We start from the raw sequence: 15,243 nt of genomic DNA on the forward strand, positions 1-15,243 counted from the left end.
CCTCGGGTGGGGGAAGCCTCCGGATCCTAATGAGGCTTCCCACGCCGTCCTCTGTCCCACGGGGGTTTCGCTGCAGCCCTCCAAACAGCCGGGGGTCTCGCTGCAGCCCTCCGAACAGCCGGCGACAGTTTAATATTTACCTTTGCAGGCTCCAGCGGGGGCGCTGTGGCTGCTCTCGGCTCCGAACTACACGGAAATACCCGATCTCAGTCGGATCCGCTCTACTGCGCAGGCGACGGAAACTTGCGCCTGCGCAGTAGAGCAGACCCGACGACGTTCGGGTATTTCCGCCTACTTCGGAGCCGACAGCCGTCAGAGCGCCTGCGCAGGAGCCAGGAAGGTAAATATTGACGTCATCTTTCTCGGAGGGCTGCAGCGAGACCCCTGAGGGACGGAGGACGGCGTGGAAAGCCTCATTAGGATCCGGAGGCTTCCCCCACCCGAGGTGAGTATCCCCCAGGGGATGTTTTGACGTTACTGATCCTCTTTAAGATTCAATATTCCGCCTCGGGTTCTCTTTAGGACAGTAGATGAGCTTAGTAAATTGTGGCCAAATTGTCTGTTGTAATATCTCCATATTTCTAGGCTGAACTGCACAGAATATTTCCCTGTCTTCCTCTCTGTCCTTTGGGTTGCTGGAATCTTTTTCCACCAAGGTAAGGATGAATACACTTAAATTACATTCTCCAATTTGTTTCATGCTTGCTATGCTATCAGCCTTTGTAAAGCACTCAGAAAATCGCTCCTAGTGGGTTTCTAGCCTCAGGGAGGAAATAATTAAAACCCGTGTGTCTGCATCCTGTTCCTGTGTGTGTGTGTCTGCGTTTGAGCTACTGCGCATGTGCCGCAGGGACAGCCTGGGACCGGCCGTTTGGGCGGGTGTGGCGCATGCATGTGGCGGTGATGACAGACCTAGCGCCCGTTTTTAAATGGACTAAGGTCTCTAGTTACATCAGAATTAGAGAGTGTCAGAGGGAATCAAAATGGAAAATACCTACAACAGAATTATCTTTATTTACTATATAAAATTCACTTACCCGTTAGCATCTTCAAACAAAATAATTTGTTTGAAAATGCTGTACACATTTTAACCTCAGCTGGCAGGACTCATTGTTCTGTTTACTGAGGTCATGCAGCGCCCCCCAGAGGGGCAATGGAAGTCTATTCCATCACCTCTCTCCCACCACTGGGGGCGCTGCACCGCTAATAATATCCTCCGATCGGAAGTCATAAGAGGATGCCGGGAGTGCAGCGCCATGGGTGGAGGAAGAGGATATAAAAACGTACCCTGCGCTGCTCTGCATACCCTGCCAGGCTGGGGGATGGCACACTTCCTAGTGTCAGAAATAATTCGGCCCTGCAGTCACATAAAGTTTTACTTTATGGGGCTGCTAAAAGGTTAAAAACCACTTCCATTCTTTTGAATAGGACAGTGGTTAATCCCTTTCAAACGACACTTTTGCTGCCCACTGTGACATCACACTCACGTTCTATATGGCGATAGCCACGTGGGACTGCAATGCATAAGAGGTATGGGCAGTGGTGGGTGACAGTGGACAGGTAAAGTATTATAATGCAGGGGGGCACATTTACATGAGGGGGACAGCAGCGGACTCGGCGAGGCATCGGATGCAGATTCGGCGTCACAAAGCCGAAACATTCATGCTGAAATCGATTGGGAATCAGCCTGTGGTGTAATGGGCAGCCAACAGATCTCTCTCTGGTCAGATGCAATCAGAGATCTGTCTCATGGTCGAATCTGCCCATCATTACTAGATGATGATATATTGCCTACGAATAAAGTTTGATCACTTTGACATATACCAATGCATGATTTTATGAAACATCTTTCTCATCATCACTAGATTTATGGCCAATAACGGCTGCCTCTGAAGGCAATCCAGCGTGTGCACAGCCACCCGTCGGATCGCTTTAGCAGAGTGATGGCTGGGAGAATTGTTCTCCCCGCTCACCTGGCTCCCGTGTGCAGGGCCAGTCCTCTCATGAAGCAAGGTGAAACATTTGCATTTTCATCAGGCACAGAGAATACAGGGCCTGCATGTTTGTACTGTGTTTACACTAACAGCATGCAGTCAGAGTAGGAGGAGAAGTGAGAGGAGAACGAGGTGAAGGGGTCATCATTGGGGAAAAGCTTGTTGTGCTGTGTGAGGAGTCTGACAGTGAGTGAGGAGAGGCAGGAGAGCAGCAGTGTTTCATTTGACTTGCACAGCATAAGGGAAGAGGTGGCACAGCTGTCCTGACTGAGGAGGAACGGAGTGGCTGATGGTGAGCAGCTTGTCACAGACACACAGCCAGCCAGTGTGCTATTGTGCTGAGCTGCAGCATGTCATGTGAGAACATTAAATGACAGAGTAAATTGTCGGGTGCTGGGCGATCACATGGGGGGAACCATCTGGGCACATTCTCATAAGTTTAAAAAAATCTGGAACCAGCCCTGCCCATGTGACGTCACTGCTTTGGCCCTCCGCATAGCAAAAAAAAAACGTCTATACAGCCTCAGCCCTGCAATGTTCTCTGAGGGATTGGATCCCGATATCCACTGGGCAACAAGCCCCAGACGTGTGTACGAGGCTTTAAGCCTTGTGCACATGGTAGATGGTCCTCGGTCAAAGCCACCTCCTCCGCAGAGGTGGTCAGGGCCACACCTACCGAAAATCTAGTTTGTGTACGGCAGACACCGAATAGCCCCTCCCCAATGTACCCCTTACCATAGCAATTGAACATGTCACTACTCTGTAGGCTAGTGGCACGTCTATGCACCACTCGACCCGAGGGATCAAGTACCAACCCTGTATTCAACCAGGGAAAATTCTCTCCAGCAGGGGTGGAGCTCATAACAATAAATAAATAAAAAAAAAACTCAGGCTCAATTGCTTTTGCTTTGTGTCCAAAAATTAATTTAGATTTATCAAACTGACAACATATCTGGGAATTCTAGGTTTGACTTTTGTACCGTTCTCCATCTCTGTCTAGGAATTGCTGCTATATGTGGTCTCCTATATCTGTATGCTCGCTATGAGTATTTCCATGGATATGCAAACTCTGCTCAAGGGAGGTAAGTGGAACATTTTCTGTCAGAAACAGTTAAAGAATTCATATTTTTTCTCTGTGCATGAATTTGTTCAAGATAGTACCAGTGAAAATTGTATAATATTCTGTATAGGCCAGGCCAGGCCTGCAGGCAAACCTACTGGGTTCACAGTGCTCGGGGACGGGTCTACAGATGTCCGTACCTCCCACGCAGAACAGTCTGTGTTCAGAATAGATGTGAGCCAGCAGTCTATAACCTACAACAGCACAACAGCACAGAAATAACACTGTGATATCAAAGTATTTACATAGTCCTGTGCAGTCAGTCCTTGAATCAAATGATAGTTTCAATAGATCTTTCTGAAGAAGTATGGATGCTTCAGAAGACAGGTGCATCCGTACTGCCCATGTGTGAGCCCGGACTCATATACACAGTGCAGACCCGCTCATATTTAGTACTGACCTAAAAGGCTCTTTGGGATCCTTCCCTCTGTGACGCCGTTGATATGGCATATCGAATGCGTCGTGGAGTTAAGAACGCCAGTTCTTCGCAAACCAACCAAACTGACAGTTGTTGGTTCAAAATCCCCTTATTTTTTCTCTTACACTCTGGCTGCTACCAAACCCTGGCTCTTTGGTAGCTTCTAATTACAAAATCTCTCACCTACATGGGACAGGGTGTTTCCTGGCCTTATGTGGCCCCCTAGAGAGTTTATAAGCTCATCCATCAGATGAAGGGTAGATATCAGTTGACAGAAGCTCATAAATTGTAGCTTTCTCCAGTCTGATCGGCACCAGTCTCAGCAGATCTGACACCTAGGCTGCTCCCTGAGCTTCAAAAGACTTCTGACCTTAGGAAAACCTTTTTTCTGATCTAAAAAATATGAAATCCATCTTTTGTCATAAAGAGGACTTTCCAAATAGGCAACGGCCTTTAGAACCTGCTTATTATGAAATTCGGAACAAACCACACGATTGGATGTTCTCGAATTAAAGGTAAGCCCTGCTAAAGCAGAGATATGCATTTTGGGGTCACCGTTCACTCTAAACCCCCCAAGTTTGGTATCAACGTTCTTGATAAATTCTGACAAACCTAAAAATGTTATTAGATTTAACATAACTTGTACGGTTTGCAGATGAGCACACCTATCATGATTCAGGTAAATTCTTGTTTCTATGAGAGGGGCAGAGACCTCCTGCTGCAAAGAGGTGTGTGATCCATGCCCCCTAACCCCTCCTTGCTGAAGTGGGGGCTATAACCAGAGAGAGCCCAGAAAGCTCTGAGTCCTTTACCTTCAATCTGATGCCTAGTAACATCCTGGAAGCCCGCAAGGAAACGGGCCAAAACCTCCATCTTGGAACTATTTCTAACAAAGGCCTGTTGGCCGCATGGCAACCGCCATTTTGGGACTTTCGCCAAAGACTTGCGATTGCCGTATGGACTACCAATAACGGTATTTGAACTGTATATTAAGACATTCTGTTTCTTTTCTTCCCTTCTCTCTGTCAGATCAATCTGTTCTAAAATAAGCTGTGTGTATGTAGTTTAGAAATAAACTAACGATTTTATCGTTCAGTCTTGTGCCTTTTCTGGTCATCTGCTGCTATAACGAATCTGCCCTCTGAAGAGTCAGTCATACTACCGCATTGTTTTATGATTTGCTTATAACTTGTTGATTTGCTAGCTAGGTTGTAAATAACCGTTTCTTCCTTCTAGGATTAGCTAGTACCAGATTTCCTGTGTGAAATCGATAACTTTTGTTTCTCGATTGTAAATACAATTTGAGATTGCATCATATAGGGACCCAGTAACCTTTCTTTAACGTCACATTGCTCACAGTCTTTAAGCCGTCGGAAGTGACTATTCCCCGAACGGTGACTGGAGCGTGTTGAACGTGATTGGGCTGGCTACCGTATTATGATAGCGGGAGTCTCTTTCCTCCCTACAGAACGTGAGAGAGTGGTGGCAGTGTATTTACCCAATTTCCAGCGCGAAATCGATATTTTTAGTTTACCGATTGTATATACAATCAGAATTGTACATGTATGGGCACCTCCAACCAATCTTAACCGTTTACTACGCACATAGTGAATTTGCCTCCAGCAGTCTCTAGTGCATGAGACCTGCATGGCAACAGTGGCCTAGTAATACGGGATTGGTGAATGTTTGTCCCATTACATATTGTCGGCAGTTGCGCGACCAATCTTTGTCAGTCTGTTCACCGTACTTCCTGCGTATGCTAACGGGAGCAGATTAGACGGGATTGGCACGCTCTGTCGCCTTTCCTTTTTTCTTTCTTCCCTCTGACGATCCAGCAACCGGTCTCGTTGTCCGTCTGCGCCCGTACTTCCTGCGTACGCTAACGGGAGCAGATCTCAACGGGATCGCGGGGCTGGATTGTCACACCCTCTACATAGGTGAGTACCAGTATCTAACTTTTCCCCAGAATTACTTCAGTATTGCTTTAAAGGACAACTGAAGTGAGATGAATATGGGGGCTGCCATATTTATTTCCTTTTAAACAATACCAGGTGCCTGGCAGCCCTGCTAATCTATTTGCCTGCAGTAGTGTCTGAGTCACACACCAGAAACAAGCATGCAGCTAATCTAGTCAGATCTGACAATGATGTCACAAACACCTGATGTGCTGCATGCTTGTTCAGGGTCTATGGCTAAAAGTATTAGAAGCAGGGGATCAGCAGGACAGCCAGGTTATGGGTATTGCTGAAAAGGAAATAAATATGGCAGCATCGATATCCCTCTCACTTCAGTCATCCTTTAAAGTGGATCTGATATGAAAAACTAACTATAACAAGTAACTTGTCTATATATCTTATCTAAAGTTTAGATACACAGCAAATCTAGCTGATAACAGCTGCAACAGTATATGATTATTTATTCCGTTAATACAATGAGAGCAGTCATATTTTGCTTGTTATCATTACACACAGGCAAGCTGCTCTGCATCTCCACCCCTCAGCCTGTGAAAACTCCACTCCTCTCTCCGCCCCCTTGCCTCTGAAATGTCTGGCAGTTAACACCTCCTTCTTCGGGAAAAACCTACTCCTCCCCAGACTGAGCTCCCATGAGCACTTGCTACATGGGACTCAGAATGCCTAGGCACTGGAGGAGCTGTGGGCGAGGCTTGTTTAGTTTATAGGGAATTAGGGTATTAACCACTTCCCCTCCCCCGGGACAAGTAACTATGTCCATGCAAAATGCCATAAATGCTTGTAGGGACATAGCTATCACGTCCCTCCCTGCCGCGCATTCCCGCTCGCCCCCTCCCCCCGGAACTGTAGTCAAAATAACAATTACTGTATATTTCTGACTATATAAGACACACCTAGGATAAGAGGGCAAAATTAGGAAAAAAAAATACTGAACCTGGTGCCTCCTCCTGTGCTTCCACTTTACTGATCTGTTACAGTGACCTCAGCAGCGCTCTTACGCCGCAGTCGCGCATGACGTGCGGCGCATTTGCACTGCTGGGGTTAATGTAACAGAGCAGTAATGCAGAAGTAAGGAACCAGGGACGATGGAGAAGCCGTATAGCGACAGGCACCCGGTGTGGGAGCTGGGAAAAAAGGGCGCATGCCGCTAGTGGACAAAAAGGGCGCCGCCATTCACTCCCATAATAAATAGCGTTTAATGGGCGCCGAGTAGGAAAAAAGGGCGCCGGAGCTAAATAAAGTTTATAAACGGCGCCAGGAGCTAAATAAAGTTTACAAACGGCGCCCGGCGATGTTTAATGATTTATAACTGAACTTGTGGTGATTTACGTTTATAAAATGCACCCGTGCCGAATAAGGTTTATGAAAATAATAAACATATTTATCTTATTTAAATAATTAAAACATTATTTAAAGTTTTATCTCTTACTGTTTGTAAAACATTATTATTCACAAAATAAAGCGATCAGTACGTAACGTAAATTGCAAAATTTTTTTTGAATCCACAATTAGTAAAACATTATTATCCACATAATAAAGGGGGGTCTTAGGTTTAGGCACCAACAGGGGGGTCTTAGGTTTAGGCACCAATAGGGGGGTCTAGGGGTTAGGGGTAGGTACAGGGAGGGGTACTTAGGCAACAACAGGGGGGGGTCTTAGGTTTAGGCACTAACAGGGGGGTCTTAGGTTTAGGCACCAACAGGGGGGTTTTAGGTTTAGGCATTAACAGGGGGGTCTTAGGTTTAGGCACCAACAGGGGGGTCCTAGGTTTAGGCACCAAGAGGGGGGTCTAGGGGTTAGGGGTAGGTACAGGGAGGGTTACTTAGGCACCAACAGGGGGGGTCTTAGGTTTAGGCACCAACAGGGGGGTCTTAGGTTTAGGCACCAACAGGGGGGTCTTAGGTTTAGGCACCAACAGGGGGGTCTTAGGTTTAGGCACCAACAGGGGGGTCTTAGGTTTAGGCACCAACAGGGGGGTCTTAGGTTTAGGCACCAACAGGGGGGTCTTAGGTTTAGGCACCAACAGGGGGGTCTTAGGTTTAGGCACCAACAGGGGGGTCTTAGGTTTAGGCACCAACAGGGGAGTCTAGGGGTTAGGGATAGGTACAGGTAGGGTTCTGTGTAAGAGTAGGCTTAGGTATAGTTTTAGTAAAATTTTAGTAATAATTACTAATGTATTACAACATTTATTACGAACGTAGTTATATTTATATCATCTTTATAAACAATATTTTCAAATTTTATTATAACAACAAACCATAAATGACGGTTATTCACAATAATATACAATTATAACAATTCAACATATATTATTGGTTTTTTTATAAACGTAATTATAAGTTTAACTTTTGAAACAGGGAAGATTAACGTTTTCACAATTTCCGATTTCATAAACATTATTTAATGATTTATAATTTTGTTAAACATTATTTGTAAACGAAATATAGCACACTATATTTATAAACCCTATTAATGATTAATTATTATTTAGAGTTTACACCCCGCGCCCTTTTTGTCCAGGCGCCCTTTTTGTACGTACGCATATGGATATTTTGCTGCTGCTGTAAGACAGGGAGAAGAGGAGCGTATATACATTAGGCCTCTTGCACACTACATGCGATTCCGATTTTTTTATACGTCCAATTTTTGATTCCGATTAAAAAAACGTAGCAGCATGCAGTACACCTGTCGAATCGGAATCAAAAATCGGATCAGATAAAAAAAATCGGAATCGCATGTAGTGTGCAAGAGGCCTGAAGAGGACTGGAGCGAGGGGGAGAGGAGCGCAATGCCGGATGCGTTAAGTGCTCCCTGCGCACTCTGCATCACTTTGCATTGCACTCTGCATCTCCCTATCTTCGGAATATAAGACACACCCACTCCCTCCCCCCCCTTCCAGTTTTGGGGAAGAAAAAGTGCATCTTATATTCAAAAAAATATGGTAATCAAATGGCTTATTTCCTTACAAAATTAATTTATAAATTATTTAGCCAGTATTTGAAAAGATCTCAGCAATACATAGCTATAGGAAGGGTTTCTGATGTCCAGGATTTTTTTTTTTTTTTGCATTATACTATATGTCACTACAGGGTCTCTTTAAAATAAAAGCCTGTGCAAGTATAATTCAAGTAAGGCAGCAACATAAGTGCTGATCAGAGCTACTAAAGAAATTATCAGCCAATGTAGGTAACATATAGGCCTATTTTACAGCTGGGCACACAGCCCGTTCTCTGGAAAATGCAGTTACTGTAGTTTAAGTAAGTGGTATTTAGAGAGAAGGAACAGATTAAGTCAAATTTAGCTCTCCAAGAGGTTACCCAGCCTCAAGTGATTCTGAAGCTTTAGTTGCTTCTGTAGTGGATATACATGTGAACAGAGATGTGACATAGTAATCCATAGAGAGGTAGGAGGAGCCCCAAAAATGTAAGTGTGTGAATGTGGAATAGATTGCCTATATGGAGAAATGCAAACACAAAGATGGAGACACCGAGAGCCCAATATAGTGTAGAAAGTACTGGTAGAGTGGATATGCAAGGTAAGTATGCAGATATACTTACCTTACATTTCACACTTGCACTTTTTGGAGTATACAAAGAAACCCTTGTTGTTTTGAATATATACAACAGTCTCTTTGTGTGTCTGCTTGGAGGAGGTAAGTCCATCTCTGCCTCCTCTCATTTTAACATTTTTAGTACATTTTATTATTTTGGCGCCTCTGTCTGCATATACAGTGGTGTGAAAAACTATTTGCCCCCTTCCTGAATTCTTATTCTTTTGCATGTTTGTCACACTTAAATGTTTCTGCTCATCAAAAACCGTTAACTATTAGTCAAAGATACCATAATTGAACACAAAATGCAGTTTTAAATTATGGTTTGTGTGAAAAAGAAATTGCCGCCTGAACCTAATAACTGGTTGGGCCACCCTTAGCAGCAATAACTGCAATCAAGCTTTTGCGATAACTTGTAACGAGTCTTTTACAGCGCTCTGGAAAAATTTTGGCCCACTCATCTTTGCAGAATTGTTGTAATTCAGCTTTATTTGAGGGTTTTCTAGCATGAACCGCCTTTTTAAGGTCATGCCACAACATCTCAATAGGATTCAGGTCAGGACTTTGACTAGGCCACTCCAAAGTCTTCATTTTGTTTTTCTTCAGCCATTCAGAGGTAGATTTGCTGGTGTGTTTTGGGTCATTGTCCTGCTGCAGCACCCAAGATCGCTTCAGATTGAGTTGATAAACAGATGGCCGGACATTCTCCTTCAGGATTTTTTGGTAGACAGTAGAATTCATGGTTCCATCTATCACAGCAAGCCTTCCAGGTCCTGAAGCAGCAAAACAACCCCAGACCATCACACTGGCACCACCATATTTTACTGTTGGTATGCTGTTCTTTTGCTGAAATGCTGTGTTACTTCTACGCCAGATGTAACGGGACACGCACCTTCCAAAAAGTTCAACTTTTGTCTCGTCGGTCCACAAGGTACTTTCCCAAAAGTCTTGGCAATCATTGAGATGTTTTTTAGCAAAATTGAGACGAGCCTTAATGTTCTTTTTGCTTAAAAGTGGTTTGCGCCTTGGATATCTGCCATGCATGCCGTTTTTGCCCAGTCTCTTTCTTATGGTGGAGTCGTGAACACTGACCTTAATTGAGGCAAGTGAGGCCTGCAGTTCTTTAGATGTTGTCCTGGGGTCTTTTGTGGCCACTCAGATGAGTTTTCTCTGCGCTCTTGGGGTAATTTTGGTCGGCCCGGCCACTCCTGGGAAGGTTCATCACTGTTCCATGTTTTTGCCATTTGTGGATAATGGCTCTCACTGTGGTTCGCTGGAGTTCCAAAGCTTTAGAAATGGCTTTATAACCTTTACCAGACTGATAGATCTCAATTACAGTACTTTTGTTCTCATTTGTTCCTGAATTTCTTTTGGATCTTGGAATGATGTCTAGCTTTTGAGGTGCTTTTGGTCTACTTCTGTGTGTCAGCTCCTATTTAAGTGATTTCTTCATTGAAACAGGTGTGGCAGTAATCAGGCCTGGGGGTGACTACAGAAATTGAACTCAGGTGTGATAAACCACAGTTAAGTTATTTTTTAACAAGGGGGGCAGTCACTTTTTCACACAGGGCCATGTAGGTTTGGAGTTTTTTTCTCACTAAATAATAAAAACCATCATTTAAAACTGCATTTTGTGTTCAATTATGTTATCTTTGACTAATAGTTACCGGTTTTTGATGAGCAGAAACATTTAAGTGTGACAAACATGCAAAAGAATAATAAGGAAGGGGGCAAATAGTTTTTCACACCACTGTATAGTTCACTGTATGAAGAAGTGGGTAAGCCATATACGGTAAATACATTTATAACAAATGATTACAAATAATAACAGATAACAAATAACACATTTTTATTAGAAACCAGATACCTGATAGATAACGCGTTTCGCAGATCGCTGTCCACTTCCTCAGATCAGTATAAAAGGTGTCTTAAAAGCAGCGTTTTTGAAGCAGGGAGCACCTACATCGATATAGGAGCTCCTTGCTTGAAAAACGCTGGTTTTAAGACCCTTTTATACTGATCTGAGGAAGCGAGTTGTGATCCGCCAAACACATTACCTATCAGGTGTCTGGTTCCTAATAAAAAAGTGTTATTTATTTGGGTTACCCATTTCTTTGTAGAGGTAAGCCTTTTTTATAAGCTTTTTCTACATCAACACACCTATATTTTTGGGAGCCTTCTACCTCCCAGTGATATCCCTTAGCGGCACCCCGATCCTATGGTGCTGATCGTGTTTTGTGTCTTCCCTTGAACCCCCATACTTAACTTCTTTTTGGAGTGCGACCCGCATCATCGAAGAGCCAAGAACCCGGATATACTGTGGTTGCCGGTCTTGCAACCCACCTGTCCTGTTCAAGCGTTCAGGTCCACTTTAAATCCAAGACTTCTGACCTTTTCCATCTGTAGCGAACAGTCAGTTACGTAATGTTTTTCCCCTTGTAAGTGCTTGTGGCATCCCTCCCTGGTGACTCATAGGTGTTCTGATCACTAAGCACCGTGATCACCTTGGAGTGATCTTCAGACCTGCTAAGCATGATGATGCACCTCCTCCTGTCTGCTGGCAGGACAGTGATATCTGGATGCCTGCAGAGTAATGTTAGTTTTCCCTTTCTGCATGGTCAAGTGTGACGGAGATGCTTTAGCTGAGACCGCTGAGACCTTCACATGTAGATGTTCAACTTCATCTCCTGATATGTTATTATGATGGAGTCCACCGATCCTGTTTCCCTGCTGGCTGAACCTTCTTTTGCCGCCCACCATAGTACTTTGGCATAGCTCCCAACTGTCCCTTTTTCGGAGGGACTGTCCCTTTTTGGGAACCCTGTCCCTCTGTCACCCTCATTTGTCCCTCTTTCTGGACTTTGTCCCTCTTTTTATGTAAATATATATATTTCTATACTAAAAATGTGTTTGATTGACTCTAAACTTTATTCCCAACCTTTAAATTGATATATTACTAATATTAAAATGTTACTATGAAGGAAAATGAACCAGGATATAAAGGAACAGTGTGGTTTGAATTATAAAAAAACATATGTTTCTTATAAAAATCTTTATGGTATGCGTGACTAGAGGCGTGGTGAGGGTGTGGCCAGGGTTGTGGCGGGGCGTGGCTTAAGTGTCCCTTTTTCTCATCTCAAAAAGTTGGGAGGTATGCTTTGGTCTCATATTTACAATTGCCCTTGATAAAGGATCAAACATATCTGAAACAGGCTGGTGCTGTCATGCTGTTCACTGACTTAAAGTGGACCTGAACGCTTGCACAGGACAGAAGGGAAACAGCGAGAAAGAAAGCTGTACATACAGGAAAACAATGGTATGGTGATTACAGAGATTATTGTGCAAGATTGCTGCTTCCAGTAAAACAGCAATAACTATACGGTAAATGAGGAGTTGGGAGACAGGTTTTTAATTGTACGTTATGCAAAACTGGAGTTATTTGCATCTCGTGTACCTTCTCTGATAGTGTGAATAAAAACATACGTTTTTCAGTAACGTGACTTCTATCTTAAAGGGAAGGTCCAAGCAAAAAAAAAAAATGAGATTCACTTACTTGGGGCTTCTACCAGCCCCATGCAGCCATCCTGTGCCCTCGTAGTCACTCACTGTTGCTCCAGTCCCCCGCTGGCAGCTTTCTGACCTCGGAGGTCAGGGCCAAATTGCGTACATTTTTACACATTCCCGCTAGTGCAGGAACATTAACACATACATTTTTACGCGTTAGTGGTGAAACGCGTACATTTTTGTTCCTGCACTAGCTGGAATGCGTAAAAATGTATGCAATGTGGCCCTGACCTCCGAGGTCAGAAAGCTGCCAGCGGGGAACTGGAGCAGCAGTGAGTGACTACGAGGGCACAGGATGGCTACATGGGGCTGGTAGAAGCCCCAGGTAAGTGAATCTCATTTTTTTTTTGCTTGAACCTTCCCTTTAAGACACTGTTTGAATGAAGATATAGTCAGTCACACATTAAAGTAAACCTGAGATGAGAGTAAACTTATGAGGTAATTAATTGTGTTTACTAAAGCACCATAGAACATATAAGTGTCTCATATTTTTATTTTCAGTCTAAAGCTAAGTACCCACGGGAAGATTAGATCAGGAACGCTGCCCAAAAAAAAAGGTTGTCCCCCGATCTATCTTCCAACATCGTGATTGGCAGGATACAAACATTAGAATGCAAATGGTCGCTTGAACAATCGTTCGAACCAAACGACTTTAGCGGAAGATTGAACAACCACTCCCCAGTCATGATGGGCTTTTAAAAAAACATGATCGTTGCTGTTCGTCGGCTGTCTTTAACAAAATTTTAAAAATTAACAATGCAATCTTGCCATTAGTATGGACCTTTAAGGTGCCCACACATCTCTCGACTTGGTGGCCAATCGACCATCTGAGTTCAGTATTACAATCGAATCGGATGAAAATCGGTGCCGCCAAAAGCATCTTTTGTGTATCTTTTAGAGCAGAGAAGACGTGCTGAGTTCAGGTCCACTTTAACGGATGCTGTACTGGAAAACAGAAAGTGGCTTCAGACAATTCCTTAGTAGCGCTAGTACTACATGTACCTCTGCTTATCTTATCATGTCATTTCAGGTGGGCTTTAAAGTAAAACTTCCCATGGCGTGTATTTACCTTCTAACATGAACATAAAAAAAGTGGATGATGATTTGTTTAAAGGGATGATATTCATTTCCAGGAATGGTTGCTGCTGCTGTTATGACACATGTGGTTCATTCATTATCCAGAGGAAATAACTCTGCTTTGTCTCCCCGCAGGCTGCGGCCGATGTACATCAATGCGACCGTCATCTGGATTCTCACCGGCTTGTCTCTGCTCGGCTTAATTGAATTTTTCCTAAGGACCAAGTTCGGAATCAGCATCAAAGCAGCTCTTGCCTGGTGGATGCCATAATTCCAGCTACTGTGTGTGTTTTTATAGCAGGGATTTATTTATTTTCTGTTGTGCCTGTAGAGGGCACAAGAGGTCACTGTTACTGTGAATGATTCCGTTTGAATATCATAAGCTTGTTTATGCCACTAGCTGAAAACTAAGCATTTCTTTTATGTATTATTTCAGGTTTTTTTTTTTTACTTTATTTTGGATTTAAATGTAGAGGTAAATACAGGTGTTCCAGATTCCTAACAGTAAAATGCCTAATGGCATAGCTCCTGACTCCCCTTTTTTTGGAGGGACAGTCCCTATTTGGAAACCAAATTCCATTGTCCCTTTTTGTTCATAATTTGTCCCTTTTTCAGGACTGATCTATAGATCTATGTAAATATATGTATTTCTAAACTGAAAAGTAAAAAAAAAAAAAACACCTTTATTCCCATCCTTTAAAGAGGGTCTTTACAGAAAAGGGGAAAAAAATAAATCAATACATTGCAACGGGAGAAGTTAAAAAATAGAAAAGAGATCAAGAAATTGATATTCGCTATGTCATTTGTTCATCTTGTTTGATCCACAATGTGCCTGCAGGTCATCATCTTTACTGCTGGCAGTCACGAAAAAAAACTAGACAGCACCAACTGCCACTATCTATAACCGGTGTGCAGGGCCGGGCCGAGGCAGAGGCTGGAGAGGCTCCAGCCTCAGGGCGCAATGTAGGAGGGGGCGCACAATTCATTCAGTTGTCATTCCCAATTGTGTTTGAAGCAGAAAGAAATAGGAAAAGGGGATACATGGCAGTGACTGCAAGTCAGATAACAAGAGATTAAGGTATTAGGGAGGTTGGGGGCCCTGGGGCGCCTCTTAGTCTAGTAGCAATCAGTGTGTGACGGCTGGGGCGGAGGGGCGCACTTTGGTGTCTCAGCCTTGGGTGCTGAAGGACCTTGTCCCAGCTCTGCCGGTGTGGTAGGCTAAATGCAATGGGCTGAAAGGTTACTTTTGTGCATATACCTATGCACAAAGGGAGATACTAGTTGCTTGGCAGTTGAAAACAGATGTTATTTCCCACAATGCAGCAAGGCTCACAGACAGGAAACTGTCAGGACCAAGGTACTGACATCATGGGTGACATCGCTAGGCCAACAGAGTACAGCTGCAACATCAGCTGTATAGCTGACAACGCATTCTGTTGCAATGCGGGGTGGCAAATGTCAGACGGAGCGGCGCACACATGACATCACAGTAGTGGTGGTACAAAGGACCCGGCTGTCGGCCGCCCAAGTTGATCCACCTGGTTCGG

General features: G+C 43.9%; 1 protein-coding gene across 5 annotated transcripts in view; it reads left to right on the forward strand.

Annotated features, from left to right (window-relative positions):
• Positions 1-14,376, forward strand: part of LOC137564335 (leukotriene C4 synthase-like) — a 77,203-nt gene extending 62,827 nt beyond the window's left edge. For all 5 annotated transcript variants that reach the window (XM_068278093.1, XM_068278097.1, XM_068278098.1 and 2 more), the window contains 3 exons: positions 586-656; positions 2,995-3,076; positions 13,832-14,376. In XM_068278093.1, the coding sequence (XP_068134194.1) occupies positions 586-656; positions 2,995-3,076; positions 13,832-13,967 (289 nt within the window). In that variant the 3' untranslated portion in view covers positions 13,968-14,376. The remainder of the gene's footprint in view (positions 1-585; positions 657-2,994; positions 3,077-13,831) is intronic.
• Positions 14,377-15,243: the final 867 nt, after the last annotated feature.

Source organism: Hyperolius riggenbachi, chromosome 3, assembly GCF_040937935.1.
Source record: "Hyperolius riggenbachi isolate aHypRig1 chromosome 3, aHypRig1.pri, whole genome shotgun sequence".
Classification (NCBI taxonomy): domain Eukaryota; kingdom Metazoa; phylum Chordata; class Amphibia; order Anura; family Hyperoliidae; genus Hyperolius; species Hyperolius riggenbachi.